The sequence below is a fragment of the Sminthopsis crassicaudata genome, chromosome 2 (assembly GCF_048593235.1).
Source record: "Sminthopsis crassicaudata isolate SCR6 chromosome 2, ASM4859323v1, whole genome shotgun sequence".
Classification (NCBI taxonomy): domain Eukaryota; kingdom Metazoa; phylum Chordata; class Mammalia; order Dasyuromorphia; family Dasyuridae; genus Sminthopsis; species Sminthopsis crassicaudata.
This window is the reverse complement of record NC_133618.1, coordinates 566,984,543-567,005,027: the sequence shown is the minus strand read 5'-3', so window position 1 is coordinate 567,005,027 and position 20,485 is coordinate 566,984,543. Positions and strand designations below refer to the sequence as shown.

Sequence of the window (20,485 nt, the reverse complement as noted above, 5' to 3'; positions counted from 1 at the left end):
CCCCAACCTTGTTATTCTTGAGGGAAGGTTTTAAGTCAGATAACTTGGCCATCATTGAATTTGGCACAGATCCAATGGCATCCCCTGGGAGAACAAGCACACAAGAGTCACCTTTCTAAAGAATATTCATTTATTTATAATTATTGCTAAGTAAACAACTCTTTAAAACAGAAAACATAAAAAACACAGTAGGGCTTTGCACAAATGGAATTTCTAAACTGTTGTTTTGTGTACACATCAAAATAAGTTAAAATGCGATTCATACAGAAGTTTTCCAAAGTCACTGAGAGGCTGCATGCCTTTTTTCCTTGTGTTGGGTGTGTGTATGTGTGTGTTTATTTTTGAAAAAGGGATGGGGAAGAGGGAATTTTCCAAGACTGCACCCCAAATTGTGAATTGTGCTGTGGCCTTTCTCAGTCTCATTGGCAGGAAAGAAAGGCACTAGCACTGTGGCTTCAAGTACAATGAAGAGGGGGCCAGTGCTGGCTGGAAGGAGTGGCGAGGGAACAGGAGAAGAACCCAGGGGGCAGGAAGGGGGTGGAGGAAAGGAGTAGCATTGGCGGTGGAGGGTTATGTGAGGGTCGGGGCAGATTCTGCCTCCCCACCCTGTCCCCTTTGGAGAACAAAGTCTTCCCGCTGAGGGAAGGGGACTCCAGCCTTTTCTCTCAGCAGTTTCCCAGTTCTAAAGCCAAGGCCACCAAATTTGTGAGAGGAGGGAGGAGATAGAGGATTCTTTTTTTGGTACCAGGGGATAAAGACAAAATGGGAAGAGGTAGTTTGTGGGGAAGGATACCATTCTGCTTAGCAGAATAAAGTCTTCCACAGGGACTGGTATCTGCCACCTGACCGTGAGAGTGGACACTTTGGAGGCTGGGGTGCAAGGGCCTTCCTCCCCCTCAGAATACAGTTAGAAACTGGGCGAGGGAGCCTGGTGAGCCAGAGCTGAAAGCGACGCCGGGCTTAGTTCAAGAGGGAAGCGGCGGCGGCGGCTCTGATCCAGGCAGAGTATAGCAGTGCCCCATGATCATGGCAGAAAACTAGCTGGGAAAGAAGAGCTAATGGTCTGCACAAGGACAGGAATGGGACCAAAGTCGTGCCCGTCTCCTCGCAGAGCGCATAATGCCCGTTCGTTAGTGGTTATTCCCATGGCTGCCTGTGCAAGCCTAGGTAAGCCTAATGTAACTGTCTAGCGCCACCTATTCTGTGTCTTAAGAACAGAGATTCCTATTCAGAGTGGGGGGCAGGGTCTGGCTTTCTGTTTCACTTTGGTTAGCTCTTGTCCCCAAATGATATTTTCTTTTTTGTGCTACGTTTTTTTTTTTTTTTTTTGTTTTGTTTTTTTTGCTATTTTGCAAGGCTGCCTGTGAACTTGTGTGTTCTGTTCCTGCCTTCTGACAGCCCTTTCCCAGACCACGTCCCTACCTCTGTAGGTTTGGGTTCTCTTTTTCCCCTTTCTCCACCATATAGAAGATCTCGAGACCTCAGAGGCTCAGCAGGGAAGGTTAAGAGCATTTGCACTGCTACAAAATGGCTTCACTACCTCAGGCTTGTTAGCTCCATTGCATGGGCAAGGTTGAAGGTCTTCTTTCCAGGTGGAGGAAACCGGTGCTAGGACGGTGGGAATAAGGAGGGGGTTGTGTTCAGCAGGTGTTAAGTGAATGGGTATCGCATCGAGGTAGGGCCGGAACTTCCACCTGCTTGTTCATCGGGAAGGGAAGCCTGGGAAGGGAGAGCCGTGAGCCACGAACCTCGGATCCTTCCCCAAAAGGCCCAGGAGCGTTGCCCGGTGTGGGCAGAACAAGTCGTGCTCTCTCATTTTCCCCCAATGTTGTGTTTCCTCCCCGTTTTCTCTTCTACCCATCTTCCCAACCCCCTCCCCGGCTGCTTGTTTTTGTTTTTTAGGTAGCGATAGCAAATCTCGGTCTTTGGTCCACCACACTCCAACAGTCACAGTTGGAGCCCTGAGATCCAGTACAGCCTGCTTCTAGTTCGGGCATCACAAGTCACACACACGTAACGTGAGAACGATTAAGTTTGTGAGGGGAAAAGAATCTCCATCGGGATGGGGGTGCGGAGGAGAGGAATAAAATGCAACAGATCAGCACATAGAGGGAAAAAAATAAATTACTTTCAAAATACCCACATTTGCTCAAATATTTTGTACAGGCTTCATTTTCCTTTTTAAATATGTTGCTCTCCCTTGGCAGCCCTGCAACTTCGGCCTGCCCCTATCCTTAAAACTAGGACATGTGAATAAGAAAATACTTTAAAATTTCCCACCCCGCCCCCTCAAAAACAAAAACAAAAAAACAAAAAACAAAAACAAGTCTTCCTTGGCCTCCCCCCCTGAGGACACCCATTCCCATGTCAACCCAGGAGCTTCCCCAAGCATGGCCCCTGCTCCCTCATCCCTCAGGATTCCCACTTCTCTTCCTCCAGGTCAGTGATTTTCAAACTTGACAAGGCAAATCTGCTTCGTTCGGTTACCAGGAGCCTTTGGGGGCCTCAGATGGTCGGCACAGGTCCGCCGTGAGCCACTTTTTCTTTTTTCTTTTAACCAACAAGAACCACGACCCCTTATGGGCACCAGTATGAAAACCCCTTCTCCTGGCAGTGTCCCAAGCAGTGCCGGGGAGTACAGGGACCTGACAAGAGGCATGCCGGCTAGGAGAGCTGATGCATCCCACGGGAGAGGGAGTTACTTCGGAAGGCCAGGAATACATTCCGTTTTCCTACAGTCTGATTTTCCTGCAGGTAGAAATCTACATGTTGAATGTGCCTGGATGGGCTGTGCTCCCCAGGGCCGGGCCGGGGAGGAGCCAGGAGGTAGAATACAAGGAATGTCGTGGTGCTCTGAGGCTGCCGCCACCTCGCCCTGGGCCGGGGGAGGCCGGTCTGTTGTCCAGAGAGGCTGGGTCAACTCCTTATTCATGTAGTGCACTTGGGGAAATGAGAATAGGCCCCTGGGCCCAAAGGTTAAGGGACTCGGCTCCCCTCAGAGGCCCTCCTCCAGAGCAGGGCACTGGGACCACGGGAGGGCGGCGCTGTACTGCCCAGGCCCAGCAGCCCGGGCCGAGGAGGCCGAGAAGAGATACAGCGAGTGGCTCAGAGGACCTCCTCCTCCAGTGTTTGGGGATTAAGATAGCCTGAGCGGAGAGCGGCGGGGCGAAGACCTCCCGGAGCAGCCCCTGCCCTGAGCGGCCCGGCTTTTTAGCTGCCTCGGCCTCACTTGGCCGGAGATGCAGGTCACGGAGGAGAGGCTCCGAATGCCAGGGAAGCAGTCCTCCCTGCTCTGCTTGGGGGATCCCTGTCCCGGCTCCCCCCCCCCAACTGTCTCTGACCTGAAGGTGTTCCTCCTGTCTCTTCCCTTCATCCAGGGGAAGGGGGCCAGAGCCAGGGAACCCCAACCTCGCCCCCCTTCCAATCCCACTTTTCATCCTTCATTGAGATAGACTGAGAATTAAAGTCACGTTCACAGCCGGGGCCCACTGGCGAGATCTCCTTTTGGTCTACATTAATTTTTCCTAATGGTTCAATGAGCTACAGGGGAGGGAAGGGCTCAGAGCAGTGGGACAGTAGCTTGTTTTCCGGAACAGCATCAGTTCAAATACTCTCTCTCTCTCCCTCCCCCTTCCCCCGCCTCTCCCTGCTCCAGGGGAGCGTGCCTGGGGCGCCGGCACCCACTCACAGCTATAATACATTGTAGTAGGCCATTTCCTTCATGGCCTGCTCAGTCAGTGCATTATCATCAGTGCCGTTCTCCACCCCAGTATAGTCATAAGAATTCTCTTCGTAGTCTTCCATCTCCTGTGGGCCATCTAGCTCCGCATGCTCTGTCCCTGTCAGCTCCATCATGGGATCTAGAAAAGATTGGTCAAATGCAGTCACCCCGGCAAGCCTAGACAGTGGACTAGCTGCAAGGGGCCGGAGCCAGGCTCAGACACGTTTATTGTAAAGTTCTGACAGATTACTCGGGGAACTCTATTTGTGGAGAAGACCGAACAGACAACTTCGTTAGCTCTCTGTGGCCTGCCAACAGCGACCACCGATCCTCTCTTCTGGACGGCCGGAGGAGGCCCTCCTCCCAGGCACTCGGCGGCTCTGAGTCTCGGCTTCTTCTCATGCGCTACTCTAGCCACTAGGTGTCTCAGGCGGGAGCTCAGACAGCCGGCCGCACCTCCACAGTGGACAGGATACCTCCCACCCTACTGCCGACATCACAGACCAAGGGGCTCGCTGCCGGAGCCTGGGTCTGCAGGGAGGGCATCCTCCACCCAGCCTTCCTTCCAGGCCTGAGACGGCTACCTTCACCTGCCCTTCTCCATCTCCACGACCACCACAATGGAATCCAGGCGCTTAGTACTTCACAGGAGGGCTGTGGCAACAGCCCCCGCCCGCCCGCCCGCCCTTCTCTGATCCTGCACCCCGCTCCTGTCGGACAAATCGTCTGAAAACCTTTTGGTGCCATTGCCAGTCGGGTGCTCCTAAGGCTTCAGCCGCCGTCCCCACGGGGCAAACCTGACCTCCTCTGCTTGGCTTTCAGGCTCCAATCTGGCTCCACCTCGAGATCCAGCCTCACAGATGGGCTGATTCCATCTGGGAAATGGCACAGCCCTTGCCACAATTTCATGTTCTCCGCAGATGTAACAATCCATCCCTTGTAACATCATTATTCTTCTGGGAAACATCATAGCAGGGACCTTAGAGATCATCTAAGGAAGCTAGATGGCCCAGTGGATAGAGCCCTGGGCCTGTGGTCAAGAAGACCTGGCTAACATCTTGGATCTTTACTAAGATGGTGACCCGAGGCATGGCACTTAACCAATTTTGCCTCAGGTTCCTCAACTATAAAATCGCAAGGTTGTTGTGAGGATCAAATGAAATATTTGTAAAGCACTTAGCACAGTGCCCAGCACCACTTAGTAGGTGCTAATGCAAGTGTTTTCCCCTCCCCACCTTCATCTAGTCCAACCTTTTATCTCACAAAAGGCCCAAGGAGCTTGCCTGGGGTAACACAAGGAGTGAGTCGGCATTTGAACCCAGGTCCTGTAACTTAAAATCCAGGGAACTCAAAGGATGATGGAGAAGAATATGGCAGGTTTGAGCTGCAAGCTCTCATCCTCCCCTGCTCCAGGCAGATCACTCTTTCTACCACTGCTGGTCGGAATGCCCTCCCCTTAATCTACATTTCACTGGTCTTTCAAGGCCCACTAAACAGCGTCTCTTTCAGGAAGCCTTCCCTAATTACTTCAACTCTCAGTGATCTCCCCATTTTCTGAACTCCTATGAAAATCAGAGGCTCTTCCAAAATGATTTTGCATCAAAGTACATGCTGTCTCGGACGATTTGCCAGTGTCTGAAGTCTTTCAATCTTGTGACTGTAACCAAATTTAAAAGCAACTTGGGGGCATTTCTTTCATACTCGCTATGGGCGCAGTAGAGTTCTAAGCATGCAGCAAACCCATAATGAGTACCTGCAGATTGCAGACAGGCATTAGTATTGAGGGCACAAGGATACAAACAATGCCTTCTTCTCCATCCCAGCTTGCCTAGCTGGTTAGGAATTTCTGCTCAGCATCTCTCTTTAGAACACTGGAACCCAAAACTTAATTAAAGATTTGGATTTCACTCCCCTGGATCACCTATACTTGGTGTGTCTCTCCAGCATGGAGCATTTTGTTTCGCTACTAAGGGATGTGGTCTTGTTGCTAAGCCCGAAATAATAACTGCCAACATATATAGTGCTTTATACATGTATTGTCTCAGATGATGCTTTTTATCTCCATTTTTTAGATGAAGAAATAAACGTGGAGACTTACCCATGGTCACATAGCTAGTCTAAGGCCTAGCTTAGGTCTGCACCATCCAATGCCCTTTCCATCGTCCCAGAGCTGCTCATTTCCACCGGACCACCCTTCCCCACCACCACCAATACAGGGCAGCTCTTCCCTAAATCTAAACTACCGCTGTCTTGGATTTAGCCTGCCGATGCCAGCTTCCTAGGGGCCCCCATACAAGAGGCAGCTGCGGTTCCCCCCACTGTCTTTTTCCCTGCCCTCACCAAGATGAGAGTCAGAAAAGTGTCAACCTTGGCTCTGTTCTCTTGCCCCAGTCTTCCCCCAGAATGGAGCCCAGTCTTCTCCACGTACCTTGGCTATCCAGGCCAATGTCCATGACTCCATGTTTGACCTTCATGTGCCTACTGAGGTTACCCTTCAAGTTGAACTTGCTGGAGCAGTAGGGACACTTGAAGGGCTTGCTGCCGGCGTGTAGGTGCATGTGGCCTAGCAGGTTATACATACGGTTGAAGGATTTCCCACACACCTGTGAGGAAATGACACTCTCAAACTCTGGGAGTAGCCTAGCCCTCGCTTCTTCCCCGAGCACGATCCAGTGTGGAATTCCCTGCCAAAGGCCCCATTGCCACAAACAGAATCAGATTGTCTTGTCAGATTTATCTTCTTCACTTTTTTGCTTTTCCTTCCCTTCATGGCAGCACAGAGCACTCCACTCATCCTCCCATGGCTGCTGCCAGAGAAAGGAACTGAGAAGCAAGGTAACGACCCAATCTGCCGACACCCCTCCAACACCTCACCACTTCTCCCCCACTGCCTCCTCACCCCAGCCCAAGCTAAGGGATGTGTGTGGCCTGGGCCCCTCTGGTAGTCAGTGAAGTCTGGGACTCTTCTCAGAAAAGTGGTTGCAAATGAGCAAAATAAAACAAGCATTACAATGAGGTTGTAATATTATGTTTTCCCATCCAAAATCCCTGAATTCCATCTCCTCCACCCCCAATCAATTCTTCCATGGGTTCTGCCAAGGGGTCCCTGTCCATTCTTTTCCAGTTACCACAGTGATCCCGCTACTACAGACATGGAAGTTCCCTCCTGCCACTGCTGGCTGACCAAGGGCTCTTGCACCCTCCCTACCCCACCAGCCAGAGCTACAGGGAGGCCCACTGGGCCTTTTGCCAGCCCCACCTTTCTGATAGATCTTGCCTTGCTGGGAGGGTGCTCAGGGGTGCTCATCGTACCTTGCACTTGAAGGGCTTCACAGGGGAATGCACAATCATGTGGGTCTTGAGAGTCTGCTTCTGAACGAAGGTCTTAAAGCAGATGTGGCACTGGTAGGGCCGGACGCTGGTGTGGATGAGCATGTGCCGCTTCATGTTGGCCTGCAGGGTGAATTCTCGGCCACACACCTCACACTTGAATTCTTTTACTCCCTGAAAGGATCAAAGTCACAGCATGAGCATGAGGAGCACAAATGAACACAGCCGGGAGCAAGCACCTTTTCTGAGGTAAAATACACCTTCAATGTAGGATCACAGGTCCATGGAAGGTGGATGAGTATTTAAAGATGATCTTATGAAAAGGCTGGTTTCAGAAAAGCCTGCAGAGACTATGAACTGAGGCTAAGTGAAGTGAGCAGAACCGAGAGAACATTGCACACAGCAACAAGATTATGTGACAATCAATTCTGATGGACTTGGCTCTCTTCAACAATTAGGTGATTCAAATCAATTCCAATGGAAAGATCCATCTACATCCAGAGAGAAAATTATGGGGAGGCTGAATGTGGATCAAAGCATAATATTTTCATCTATTTTGTTGTTGGTTTGCTTGCTTTTTTCTCATATTTCTCTCCCCTTTTGATTTTTTTTTTTTGCGCAACATGACAAATGTGGAAATATATTTAGAAGAATTGTACATTTAACCTATGTTGGATTACTTGCTGTCTGGGGAAAGGGGGAAGAGGTAAGAGAGACAGAAAAATGTGGAACTCAGGGTTTTGTAAAGGTAAGTGTTGAAAACTGTCTTTGCATGTATTTTGAAAAATATTAAAAAATAAAAAGGTCACTTTATCTAGCTAGCCCTCTCATCTTTTTTTAAAATACCCTTTTATATCTGTATATCATTTTCTATTTTCGAAACACATGCAAAGTTTTCAACGTTCACTCTTGCAAAAACTTGTGTTCCAAATTTTCTCTCTCCTTCCCCTAGATAGCAAGTAATCCAATATGTTAAGCATGTGCAATTTTATACATATATCCATGCTGCACAAGAAAAATCAGATCAAAAAGGGAAAAAAATTAGAAAACAAAAAGCAAGCAAACAACAATTTAAAAGTTAGAAAACAATTAAAAAAACAAACCCTATGTTGTGGTCCACACTCAGTCCCCACAGTTCTCTCTCACAGGACCATTAGAACTGGCCTGAGTCATATTGCTGTTAAAAAGAGCTGCATCCATCAGAATTGATCATTGTATAATCTTACCATTGCCATGTACAGTGATCTCCTGGTTCTGCTTGTTTCACTCAGCATCGATTCATGTAAGTCTCTCCAGCCCTTTCTGAAATCCTCCTGCTGGTCATTTCTTACAGAACCATAATATTCCATAACATTCATAGACCACAATTTGTTCAGCCATTCTCCAATGATGGGCATCTCTATTCAGTTTCCAGGTCCTTGCCACTACCTCTTGTAGCCCTCTTATCTTACCGAGGAGGAACCTGGTGGGGTGAAGCTGAATCTTCTGCAGTGACCACAAGAGGCCAAGGCCTAACTGTGAGACTTCTTGCCTGGGGGACATGGCTTGGCCGTGAGTGCTCCTGGGAAAATGCCACCCTGAAAGTTATGGTGACTTCTCAGAACCGCCAGCTCCTAGAGCGCTCCTCTGGGTCCCTCTCAACATCACCCCAACCAGCTTGTGCTCCTCTGCCTGCATGTACGGATGCCTTCAGATTTCTGGGGACAGAGGATGGATCCTAGTCATGAGGCGAAGTGCTACAGTGTGTCTGGGTCTCTCCCGTTCTTTTTAGTCCTATGTCTATTTACCCATCCTGTCTTTCCAGATTTAAAATGGAATCTTCTCAAGGGCAGAGATGGTGTCTTTGCCATCTGGAAATCACCCACAAGACTTAATGCCATTCGCCAGAGCGAGTACACACTGAACAGGGCTGACTGTTTAGGACTCACTAAGCAGCAGAATACGCTGCCTCCACGAGGGAGCAAACAATGTCGGTGAAGACAGAGATCACACACTTCACTCAAATGCCGGCTGTGTGCAAACTGAGAGATAACAACTGATGTTTTTCTACCGATGTCTGTATATCCTTTCCAGGAAATCCCATTTTAGGGGTGCAGCCTATATTCAGGCCAAAAGGGCATAGAATTCTTGCCCTGAGGGACCCTTTGGTACTCCCATCCTTCCCTTCAAAATTACTGGACATCGGCTTTGTTAAGACTTGGTATTGTTTGATCTGTGTATGTATTGTCTCCTCCTGAGAGAACGTGACCTGTGACCAGGGGCAGTTTTGTTTTTGTCTCTGAATCCTGGTGCATACTTGGTGCCTAACGAAGGCATGCTGAATTGAATTATAGTTGTTGTTTAGCACTTTTAGCACTTTAGTTTCCCAGTGTATACAGCTGCTCCAGGCATTCATGGCTTCTTTTATGCCTGCACTGGAAGCTCTTCTAAGGAGACCAAGGCATCTCAGCACAAGACTCCATAGATCTCTGTCAAATAAATGATGAAAAGGTAGCCTACGGTCCTTACCTCCGGGAGTTTATGATTTTATGTGTGTATATACATGTGTTTGTGCATATGTATATATGTGCACATATATACACATGTATGTTTCTATACACACACAGAACGCGAACTCAGTATTACTACATAAATTTGCAATTGTTGCTTTTTGAGGGAAATGTGCAATTTTAGCTTTGCTTGTTATTAGTTCATAATATTTCCCTTTGAGTTTATTCAATTTGGGGTTGTGACTGTGGGACAAAGCACTTGCTCTGACTATAACCCTCGCCTCCCTGGGAAGAGAATCCCAGCAGTCTCCCCGGGAGGCAGGGAGGGCCCCTGTGTCTCTCTGAGCGGGACACAGAGTTGGCCCGGAGGCCGAGGAGCAGGGCCCGGAACGAGCCGTTACCTTGTGGGTGAGCGAGTGCTGCTTGAGGTGATGGATCTGGCTGAACTCCATGCCGCACTCGGTGCAGACGAAGGGCCGCACGTTCTGGTGCTTGAGCATGTGGTTCTGCAGCTGGCTGCGGTAGTGGAAGGACTTGTTGCACTCGAGGCACTGGTAGAGGGTGGGGCCCTGGTGGGTGGAGAGGTGCCGCTTGAGCTGGGTCAGGGTGGAGAAGTCCAGGCCGCACTCGACGCAGACGTGGCAGCGCCCGTTCTCGTGCTTGACCTCGTGGGCCTTCAGCTCGCTGGGGTAGGCGAAGCCCCTGCCGCAGAAGTGGCAGCTGTAGGGCTTGATGTCGGTGTGCAGCAGCATGTGCCGCTTGAGGTGGCTGGTCTGCGTGAAGGCCTTGTGGCACACCTCGCACTTGTGGGGCCGCGTGCCCTGGTGGGTCAGCAGGTGGGTCTGCAGGTGGCTCGGCTGCTTGAAGAGCTTGCTGCAGTGCGGGCAGGAGTGCGGCTTGATGCCGTTGTGGCCCAGGATGTGGGTCACCAGGTTGTACTTGGAGGTGTAGGACTTCTCACACATGCGGCACTGCCAGCGCTTTTGCCGGTCGCCGGCCTCCACCAGGTAGGAGTCGTCGATCTGGACGTTGATGTCCAGCCGGTCCAGCTGGGCCTTCTTGTGGTGATCCGTGGTCGAGCCGGCCGGGTCGGCCTCAAACTCCCCGGGGTCCTGCCACACGAAGCCCTGGTCGTTCTTCACGGGCTCCGGCGACTCGGGGGCGGGCGCCTCGGCGTCGCTCAGGGAGGTCATGTGAGGCTCAAAGCCGCACTCCTGGCGCATGGCTTCGGACCCGGCCCGGGTCAGCACCATATTAGGTTCGGTGTAGCCTTCCGGAGCGGACTCTGGAAAGTGGGGGGCGTACGCCGCCCCGTCCAGCTCCTGCCGGGGAGCCCGCTGCAGGTGCCGGGAGTGCCGGGACTTGCGGCCAAAGGTGCTGAGGTCGATCATCTTGACCGAGCTGCTCTGTACCGTGCCCTCACAAGCGGTCTCCTCGGGGGGCTCTCCCGGAGCCTCGGGCGGGCCGTCGGCCGGCACGGACACCTCATACACGTCTTCCTCCTCGTCGTCCTCGTCCGTCTTCTCAAACTTCACCTTGGGCACCAACCTCACCGGGGGGCGCTTCTTCCTGCGGGGGTGCTTCTCGAAGGCCGCCTCCACTTCCAGCACCTCCTCCTCCGGCGGCTCCCCCGGCGCCGCCCCGGCACACTCCAGCTGGTAGTCGTTGTCGGGGGGCTCCGGCTCCACCGCAGCCGTGTCGGAGAGCTCATGTCCCAGCATTGGGTAGAAGGCCTCGGGGCTTATGGTAGCACCAAAGAGCTCATTCTCGGAGACTAGGCCCAACACTGCCGCCTGCGCCAAGGAAAGCACCACCACCGCTTCTGTCTGCGTCCCTGAGTCAATGAAGCGCTCCATCCCTCAGCGTCCAGCTAGGTTTTCATCGCTGTGGAGAAGAAAGAGAGGTCGTTAGCCCGCGCCAGGAGCGCATCTGACCGGTCTCTACATCCCACCCGTGCAAGAGCATCACTCAGGATCGGAGCCGGGCAGGTCAACGATCAGAGCGGCTGGAGGAGAGCGCCTTCACTGTGGCTCCCCCGGAAACCTCCAGGAAAGGCCGGCTGCACCCCTAGTGAGGGACACACACAGAGTCCTCTTCCTGCCCAGTTATCTTATTCCTCGGAGTGACTACGGTCACTCGGATACGGCCTCAATCTCCACATCTGTAAAGTAAGATGGAACAGTCTGAGTCTTAACACACTGGGGGGCTATGATTTTTCAGGCTATTTAGGGGCTCTCAATTCGGAGGTTTTACCCGTGGCCACTGGAGAAGCTCCCTGTACCCCCGGGGAGATCGGCAACGCGGTCTGAGACTGTGGCATCCCACGAGGTTAAGGGACTTGCCCACACAGGCTTACATAGCAAATATGCCAAAAGCAGGGATGGAGCTGCTCTCCAAAGGCTGCTCTTTATCCCACTTTCAGCAGGATTTTACCATCTATGGAAAAAACCTAATCAAGACAAATACCTGGCCCCACACCCTGCTCCACCTGCCTTAGAGGGATGGGGTGGTGAGTGCCAGAGGGAGTGGAGTTGTCCAGCTTATGCTGTGGTTCGATTAATAAAAGATGCACCTTTAAATGACACTCTTTAAGGATAATGGCCTTCCCTCCACTCCGGCCCCATGCACATAACTGCAAACAAACTATTTTATAGTCTGAGTATTTCTAAATATGACAATGTAAAAACAAAACAATATTGCTTGCTTTTTTCTGTTTTTTCCCTTCTTGATCCAATTTTTTCTTGTGCAGTAAGAGAATATATGTATTCATAGATTGTATTTAACATATATTTTATCTTTTTTTTTTTTCCCTGAGGCTGGGGTTAAGTGACTTCCCCAGGGTCACCCAGCTAGGAAGTGTTAAGTGTCTGAGACCAGATTTGAGCCCGGGTCCTCCTGAATTCAATGCTGGTGCTCTATCCACTGCGCCACCTAGCTGACCCATTTAACATATATTTTACGCATATATATATATGTATTGGATTACTTGCTATCTAAGGGAAGGGGTGTGGGGAAGGAGAGGAAAATTTGGAACACAAGGTTTTATGAGGGTCATTGTTGACAAATGACTCATACAGGGTTTATAAATAAAAGGGAAAATTTACATATATATAACAAAACAAAACTGAAAGTGGGGGGAAATAATAGAAACCTAAATTTATATAGCATTTGATGTGGAAGAAAGGAAATAAGCACTCATTAAGCTCTTAGTGTATACCAGCACCGTACTATGAACTTTTAACAAATACTGTCTCGTTGGATTCTCACACCACCCTGGGAAAAGGTATTATTATCCATTTTATACTTAAGGAAATTAATGGTCAGTAACTTGCCGGTGGTCAGAAAGCTAGAAAGAGTCTGAGATCAGCTTGAGGTTTCCCTGCCGTCGCTCAGCCCTCCATTGCGGGGCCCAGCCCAGTGCCTCAGAGAGAGCCGGTATAAACGGGGCCGTTCCTGCCTGACAGCTGAGGAACCAAGGGTGCAGGGGTGACCGCAGGGCACCCGGCTTGTTAGTGCCCCAGCCTCCTGATTCACTTTCCACTTAGCACAACTACTTACAGCAGTTCTGCAGGAAGGCCCGACGGCCCCGAGCCCTGAACCAATAAACAGAAGAGATGCACTGGGGGCCCAAGGGAGCCCGGGACAAAGGGAGAAACAGGAAGGAGGGGGGCGCCCAGAGATGCTGTCGCTTCAGTCCAGGAGCCGAGGCTCCCTGGGGCTGGGCGATCCCAGCTCCAAACCCCATGCAGGGAGAGTAGGCTGGGGTCTGTCCTGCAGAGGATAAGGCCCAGGGAAGCGAGGAGCCCGACCTGTTTTGTCAGAAGGCCAATAAGAGCTTGAGGGAGGCACTGCACGGGCAGGTGGTAGAAATGGTATAGAATTAAGAAGGGAAAGGAGAGGCGGGTAGTGCAGTGGAAAGGGGCGGGTTTTAGAATCCAAGGCCCCAGAGTTCAAAAGCCTGCCCCCCTTGAGGACCCGTGTGGCACTATGCAGGTTCCGGTCTCTCTGGACCACAGTTTTTTCATCTGTAAAATGCAAGGGTGGGACCAGATAACACTAAGGCCCTTCCTGGGATTCTCAGCCAGCAGGGCGGAAGGGGACTTGCTCTTCCTTCCCCTAGGTGGGTATGTCCTTACACTTCTAAGGGCCTGCCACCGGCTTATGCCCTGCTAAGTCCCTATACCAGCAGCATGCAAGACAGGGGATTTGGGAGTACATCACTGGTGATACCTTTCCGCTGAGGTAAGGAGGAAAACGCCACTTTTCTGAGGCCACGGCCCCAGAGTGAGGATGGAAACTCCACGAGAGGACAGCAAACACTCGGAACCGGGGTCAGGGATGGGGCTTTTAACGAAGTAAAACATTCTGGAGGCAGCAGATAGAGCAAACCTGAAGTCGGGGAACCTGAGTTCAAATTTGGCCCCAGACAGTAGCTATGTGACCCCCATCGCCCTGCTCCCCCCCGTGACTATTCCTGTTGTCTCGGGGTCCCGAGTCCACCACTGTAAGTCACACGCTGAATCCCAGATTGAAAAAGGGCCTTAAAGAGTAAGTCATGATCATGTAAGTCTCCTTTCACAATTAAGTTCCAGAGAGAGGTGCATAAAGCTTACTAGCAGCCCTAGAACCTAGAGCTGCTAGCTCAATGCTAGAATAGCACACCCCACAGCGTGCAGCCTTTTCTAAAAAGTCCTCTCCTCCCAGAGCCTCAGATACCCGTGTCATGGAGAGCGACAGGCCGGCCCCTTGCTGGCTCTGTCCCTGGGAGGTTTCCCCTTCACTTTCGGGGGAGCCCGAATGGCCTCTGAGCTCCCTCCCAACCGGCAGATTTGTTGATTCTAACAACCAGGAATTACCAGCGTGTCCCTCTCTGCCACTGAGTCTGGGAACTTGGGCGCTTTAGCTCTGGGTCAGTGCCATGCTGGCATGGGGAACAGTTGATTTCTTAACAAGAGTGGCGCTTATTTAGAAAACACACACAGATTCCATGACTTCCCTTCCCCCCTCCAACACTGCACAGCTTCCACTTCCTGCATTTTAGCTAAAAATAAGCAAGAAAGAAATGTAGCTTCCTTGAAACCAATGCTGAAGATTAAACAATAGAGTTTGAAACGGGTCCTCTACGAGAGACAGACCCAGATGGAACTAAGTCTGCAATACTCCAGGATTCAGGGTGCATCCAGGGAAGAGTCGGATCTCCCTCTGATCAGGGATCAACAAGAGAGCAAAGAGACAGGCAGGAATCTTCCCTCATCCCTATGCCGTCCTTGCTGTTTTAGGCAGCCCTGGACTGGGATCAAATCCCAACGCAAAAAGTTCCCGGTTACCCCCGGAAGCCACTTCCTCTCCCTCAGCCTCGGTTTCCTCGTGGGTTAGGTGAGATGATCATAAGCAGCCTCTCAGGTTTGTTATATGGATCAAAGCAGATGATTCACATGACTTTAAAGCAGCTATTCAAGTGTGTGGGGATGAGGATGAAATGAGGGAATGTCAATAAAGCATTCTGCCAACCTTAAAACAACCCAAAAGCCATGCTACCCATTATCACCATTCCACTTACTTTCCTCTCCCACATAACTGTTCTTACAGCTCATTCTGAAGCTTTCTCTGAGTAATCCACATCTCTTCTCAGGGCCGAGAAATACCAGAAATCAAGGGCAAGGACTCAGAGAGAGCTCCGCAGCGTTCTTCCTGCGGTTCAGTCGCTTTTCAGTCCTGTCCGACTCTGTCCCATTTGGGGTTTTCTTGGCAAAGACACTGGAATGGTTTGCCATTGGCTTCTCCAGCTCATTTTACAGATGGGGAAACTGAGGCAAACAGGAGCACCAATAAGTGTCTGAAGGCAGATTTGAACCCAGGCCCAGATGTCCATTACTGTTCTTACAGAGTAGATGACCAACTAAGAAGTTAGTTGGTAGGGAATTCTTAGAGTCACTGTTCTTACAGAGGGAACTAAGAACTTTTACCAACTAAAAGGTTGAGTCAATATCGAGAACCAGAGAAAGTGAGAGCTGAATCTTCATTTGTTTAGATGCTAACCAGGGGCAAAGCAGTGGACCAGGTGCTATGAAGGGATCCAAAGATGGGTCAGCCACAACCCCTAGCCTACAACCTGGTTGGGGAGCACTTGTGCATTCGTGTGTATGAAAACAACTTTATTAAAGGACGACGCCAGGGAGGATTCCGAATCACTCACTCTCTCATTCAGTTTTTCAGGCAGCTTCTGAGCCTGGATGCCGTAGAGCATTGGTAAAGAGCATTTCCTAGTGGGAATTTCCTATGTGAATGAAATCACAAGCCTGGTCGAGGGGGATGGGGGAAGAAAGCCCACCTCTTTGTGGTGGTACAACTACTTCACCAGGGTATCGGGCTGTTTCCTACGCCGAAAGGCCCGTTACACCTTGAGCAAACATCACATGGAATTTTTTAGACTTCCTCAGACAAAGTCAGGGTCAGCTAAATGCAAGAGTCGGACAACTACTGGGCTTCCTCCCCTCCTCTCAGCAGCTTCCTGAAGCATTTCCTGCCATGGGGACCTTGGAGGAGTAGACGCTTAGAAGGGAAAAGCCAGAAAGTCAGAGAGAGGAAGTGATGGGACTGGGGAGACAAATATGCTTTCAAAACCAAAAGTAATAAGCAAGTCTTAGTAAAGTCTGGGCGAGGGTGTTGGAGGAGAAGGGTACGCACCACAATGGTCTCTACAGAAAGACAAGTCATTTGTGTTGGGACCAGGAACTAGAAAGCATTGGGAGTTACAAAGGGCCCCTTCTTCCACTTGGGGATAGGAATCCCTCCTTCCACCTAACAGTGAGACAGTCCCTTCACAGCAGTTGTAATCCTTTTGAAGAGAATCAGTCTGTCCATCAGTCAGTTATCATAGAGGGAGGGATGGAGAGAAAAAGAAAAAAGGCCATAAATAGATCAGGGCACACTTCTGTGTGACGCAGTTGTGACTTAGAGAATGAGTTTTGTGCACTCAGAGGGGAGAAAGGGGTAATTTCAACCTCTCTGGGCAGGCAAAATAACCCACCAGAAGTCACTCCAAAAACCGTCCGAAGCTTGGTTTGGGGAACCTGGGACATGAGTCTATCTGTTTGTTTTTTCAAAATTCCACAGGAGAAACAAGCCTCGTGTTCCATGACACAGTAGAGAATTAGGGGGCACAAATGGAAGGAGCTACAGGGAGCTGAAAGGCAGACATCGCCAGCACACTCAGCTCCTCAGAGAATCCTGAGCCCTCACGGGAGCTGGCAGGCAAGGGTGGGAACATCCAGCACACCACCTTGACACAGCAGGCACTCCAATGATTGCTGAATGAATGAACAGGAGACAATACAAATGGGAATTGTTCATTTACCTTTGTCTAGGCTCCAACAGTGATGCTGTGACCCTGCCTGGCACATACAAGGCCTCTAGATGCCAATGAGAACAGGACACAGGGAAGAGCAAGGAGAAAAAGGGACTTAGGCTAGCAGGGACTCGGTGGCCTAGGTCTCTCCCTGTCTCCTGATCAAGTTCTGATTTTCTCTCCCTTTTTTCCATCTCTCCATCGCTCCATGTTGATGCCCAACCACCTGTATCCTGGAGCTTTAAGTCTCCCTCTTCCCCCACCCAAAGCATCACTCTGTGCAACTTTTGCCATTTCTGGTCTGGGGATTCCTTTCCCCTCTCCAACCAATCTATAGCTTTTTCCAGAATGAAGCAGCTTAAACCCAACCACTTCTGTTTAGTGCTCCAAATTCAACACCAAGGGGATCAGAAATCTCCTTTTACTCTATTATGTTGAAGAGAAAATGGAAGAATGCTAGTGACCTAGGGAATCTCAAACCAGGACTAGAGCAATAGTTAAATTGGAGGCATGAATCAACGGTGATAATTCAGCCAGTGCTCTTACCCAAAATGAACCTCCGAATGGAGCCGTTTTTCTACATCCTCATTTCTCCATTTTTGATAGAAAGTAAATCTTAAGACAGTAAAATGCAGTAGCTGCCTGATTTCAGTTTAGAGACTTGCAAGGGGGGGGGGGGGGGGAGAACAGTACAGGGAGGAGAAAGGCTTACAAAAACTGAGAAGGAATGAAGAGAGAGGAGGGGGAGAGGGGGAGCCAGAAAGGGAGGGAGAGAGAGAGAGACTGTGGAGGCAGAGAAACAAAGGAAGAGGAGAGGGGGAGGGGAAGCAGAGAAGAATAAAATGGAGAGGGGGGATGGGGAGAGAAATGGGAGAGGTGGTGGAAGGGACAGGGAGGCACAGTGGAGTGGGAGCTTCCAAAGAAATTGTTCCTCTGATTAGAGCTCATTCTCTGCAATGCTGCCACTTTTTTATTTTAAGGTTTGGGATTTTGCAGCATAAAGGCCTGGGCCACATAGCAAGGTTCACCCCCTCTTCACACATGCTGCTGGGTTTCTGGTGCAGGTTCAATGGCCCTCTGAGAGCGGTCCCAGAGGAGCCTGTGCTGTGGTCCCTCTGAAGGGGTAACTCATCCAGTCCCCAAATCCTAGAGATGGGGGCAGGCAATTCCCATTGAACTAAGGTTCCTAGTTGGCTCCAGAAACAGGCCCCCGGAGGACCGCCGGACTTTACAACAGACCGTGTTTGGGGACAGATGAGGGAGCAGGATTGGGGCAGGGCCACATGGGAGGTGCACTCACTGCTCCCCACTACTCTGCTTGGTATTTCCCCTCTCCTTCCTGGTGCCTGGGAGACCATCCCTGTTTTACGCCAATGACTCCAATTCTCTATGCACCTTACTCCAGGCCCCCGGGCTCTGGTTCCCATCGGTGTTAGGAGGCGGTTTGGAGGCTTCCCGCTAGCTCTTCCTTGTGTCCTACTTCCATTTTACTCACTTCTCCCCCTAAGGAGGGCTACTTTTAATCTTGGTCTTGGAAGCCCTTTGTTCCCCAAGGCTCGGAGGGAGGCCGCCCCTCTGGGGCCAGACCCAAGGCCGCCTCTCTGAAGCACCTTATTCTGCAGGTGGGGAGGGAGGCGGCACTTAGGGAACTTTACAGAACAACATCCCACCCATTGTTGTACTGGGAAGGTTTGTGGATCATCATCCAGGCTGTTGAATAAACATAGTCTGTGTCACCTCCGGGTACAGGGGCTGGGAGAGCAGGCAGCTGCCTGGATCTGGGGTGACCGGCGGTCCCTGGGCGCGCGCCCAGTCAGACTAGGATCGAATCGGGAGAACTGGCTCTGAACACCTCAGAGACTTTCACCTCCCTGGGTCTCAGATGCTTCCATCTAGAGAATGAGGAGGTTGGAATGAATCAATCATCAGCTTTATAACAATCCAAAGGGTCTCTAAGGTCCTTTTCTAATTCTGACTTTCTGTAATTTCATATATTAAGAAGGAAAGAAAAATGCGCTCTTCTCCTCCTCGACCTCTGACATATTTAGCTTTTATTACCATTATTCTACCAAAACTCTTCTCCTAATGACCTCATCACCAATGCGATGGCCTCCCAGTTCCCAACCCACTACTCCTTCCTCGGGGAGACTCTCCCCCTCTGGTTTCTAGGGCCCGGCTAAGATGGAGTGAATGTGGTGCCTCGGTTTGGGGCACGTTGAGTTTGGAGTGCCCTGACGTCCCCTGTGGCTATTTCGAGACACAAAATTTGGGGTTTAAAAGAAAAGATGAGGACTACAAGTTCTTATGAGCGACTCTTCTGTATACAAGTGATAAAGGACACTACTTAAATGTGAGCTGCCATTATTATCTTATTTCATTGCTATCACTATTATTACTCTTGATATAAGAAAGCGGGGGTGGGGGGGAAATCAAGGCCTGAATAGACCAAATCTAATCAGATGGCATATAATAAGAATAAATGTAAGGTCCTATGCTGGGGGTTCAAAACATTAGCTTGCAGCAGCAGCGGATGGCATAGAGTAGTAGAGGTCTGAGGCTAGGACGATAGAGCCAGCAAGGTGGAGGGAACGGAGCATCATCTCTGGAGTCAGGAAGACCTGGACTCAAATCTTGCCTCTGACAACAGTTGTATAGTCCATCACTTAAACACTCTGTGCCTCAGTTTCCATATACATGTAAAATGAAAGGGTCAGTCTCAAAGACTTGCTAGGGTTCCATTCAGTCCTCAGTCTGTGACTATGAAATGTGACTTTCAGAATCTTCTGGGTCATGGGAATAAAAGAGCTTGTGCTCATCCCCCAGCTCCTGTCATAAATGTGGGGTCCCTGTTCCCCTGCAAAGGGAGAGACTGGGGAGCAGCCGTGTGGGGCCTTCTCTAGAAGCTTGACTGGAAGCTCTTTGAGGAAAGAGTCTTATTTACCTTTGTGCCTGCCTGGGCCTTACCTGTGAGAAAGGAAAAGTAAGGCCCAGGTAGATGTAAAATTCATGGACTTCAGAAAACTAAGCCAGAATATCAATTCTTCCAGTGTTCCTATATTTGATTAGAAGGAAACCGTTTCTTATCCCCAGCCAGAAAAAGGAAGTGAAACCCCAGCCTGTTGTGAAAAACTCATGGCTGTCTGCCACATTTTCACTTCTGCCTTCTCACTGGGGAGGGCGGTTTCTTTACAAAGGAGACATGCAAGAGAGCCCCAGGAACCCCACCATGTCTCTTTCCAGGGTGAGAAGGGGAAGTATGCATTTCTCTTCCTTTCAGGATTCTCTCTTTGTTTTAACTTCTCCTTTTTCCCAGCAGATACACAAAGAACATTCTGTTTCTGGAGACTGACAACAACAGCCCGGCCTCCTTGGGGGAGTACTTCGGTGCTAGGTGGATGGCTCAGTTAGTTTTAGTCAAACTGTAGAAAATTTAGAACTAGGAGGACCTTAAAAATCACTAAATCACGGGATTCTGGATAGAGTGGTAGGGATGTTGGAGGTCAACAGCAATCACTTCATTTAACAGGCAGGGAGGCCAGGCAAAGCCACTCCATCCAAGTCCCAGGGGCCGTAAGGGGCAGAGCTGGGGCCACCGCT

General features: G+C 50.3%; 1 protein-coding gene across 6 annotated transcripts in view; it reads right to left on the bottom strand.

Annotated features, from left to right (window-relative positions):
• Window positions 1–112: 112 nt before the first annotated feature.
• Window positions 113–20,485, bottom strand: part of ZNF710 (zinc finger protein 710) — an 83,134-nt gene continuing 62,761 nt past the window's right edge. For 5 of the 6 annotated variants that reach the window (XM_074295166.1, XM_074295165.1, XM_074295168.1 and 2 more), the window contains 4 exons: window positions 9,942–11,424; window positions 7,034–7,225; window positions 6,150–6,324; window positions 113–3,860 (listed from right to left, as the gene is read on the bottom strand). In XM_074295166.1, coding sequence (XP_074151267.1) covers window positions 3,691–3,860; window positions 6,150–6,324; window positions 7,034–7,225; window positions 9,942–11,396 — 1,992 coding nt within the window. In that variant the 5' untranslated portion in view covers window positions 11,397–11,424 and the 3' untranslated portion in view covers window positions 113–3,690. Of the gene's footprint in view, window positions 3,861–5,739; window positions 6,325–7,033; window positions 7,226–9,941; window positions 11,425–20,485 lie in introns of those variants that run through there. The other variant, XM_074295170.1, reaches the window with a different exon arrangement.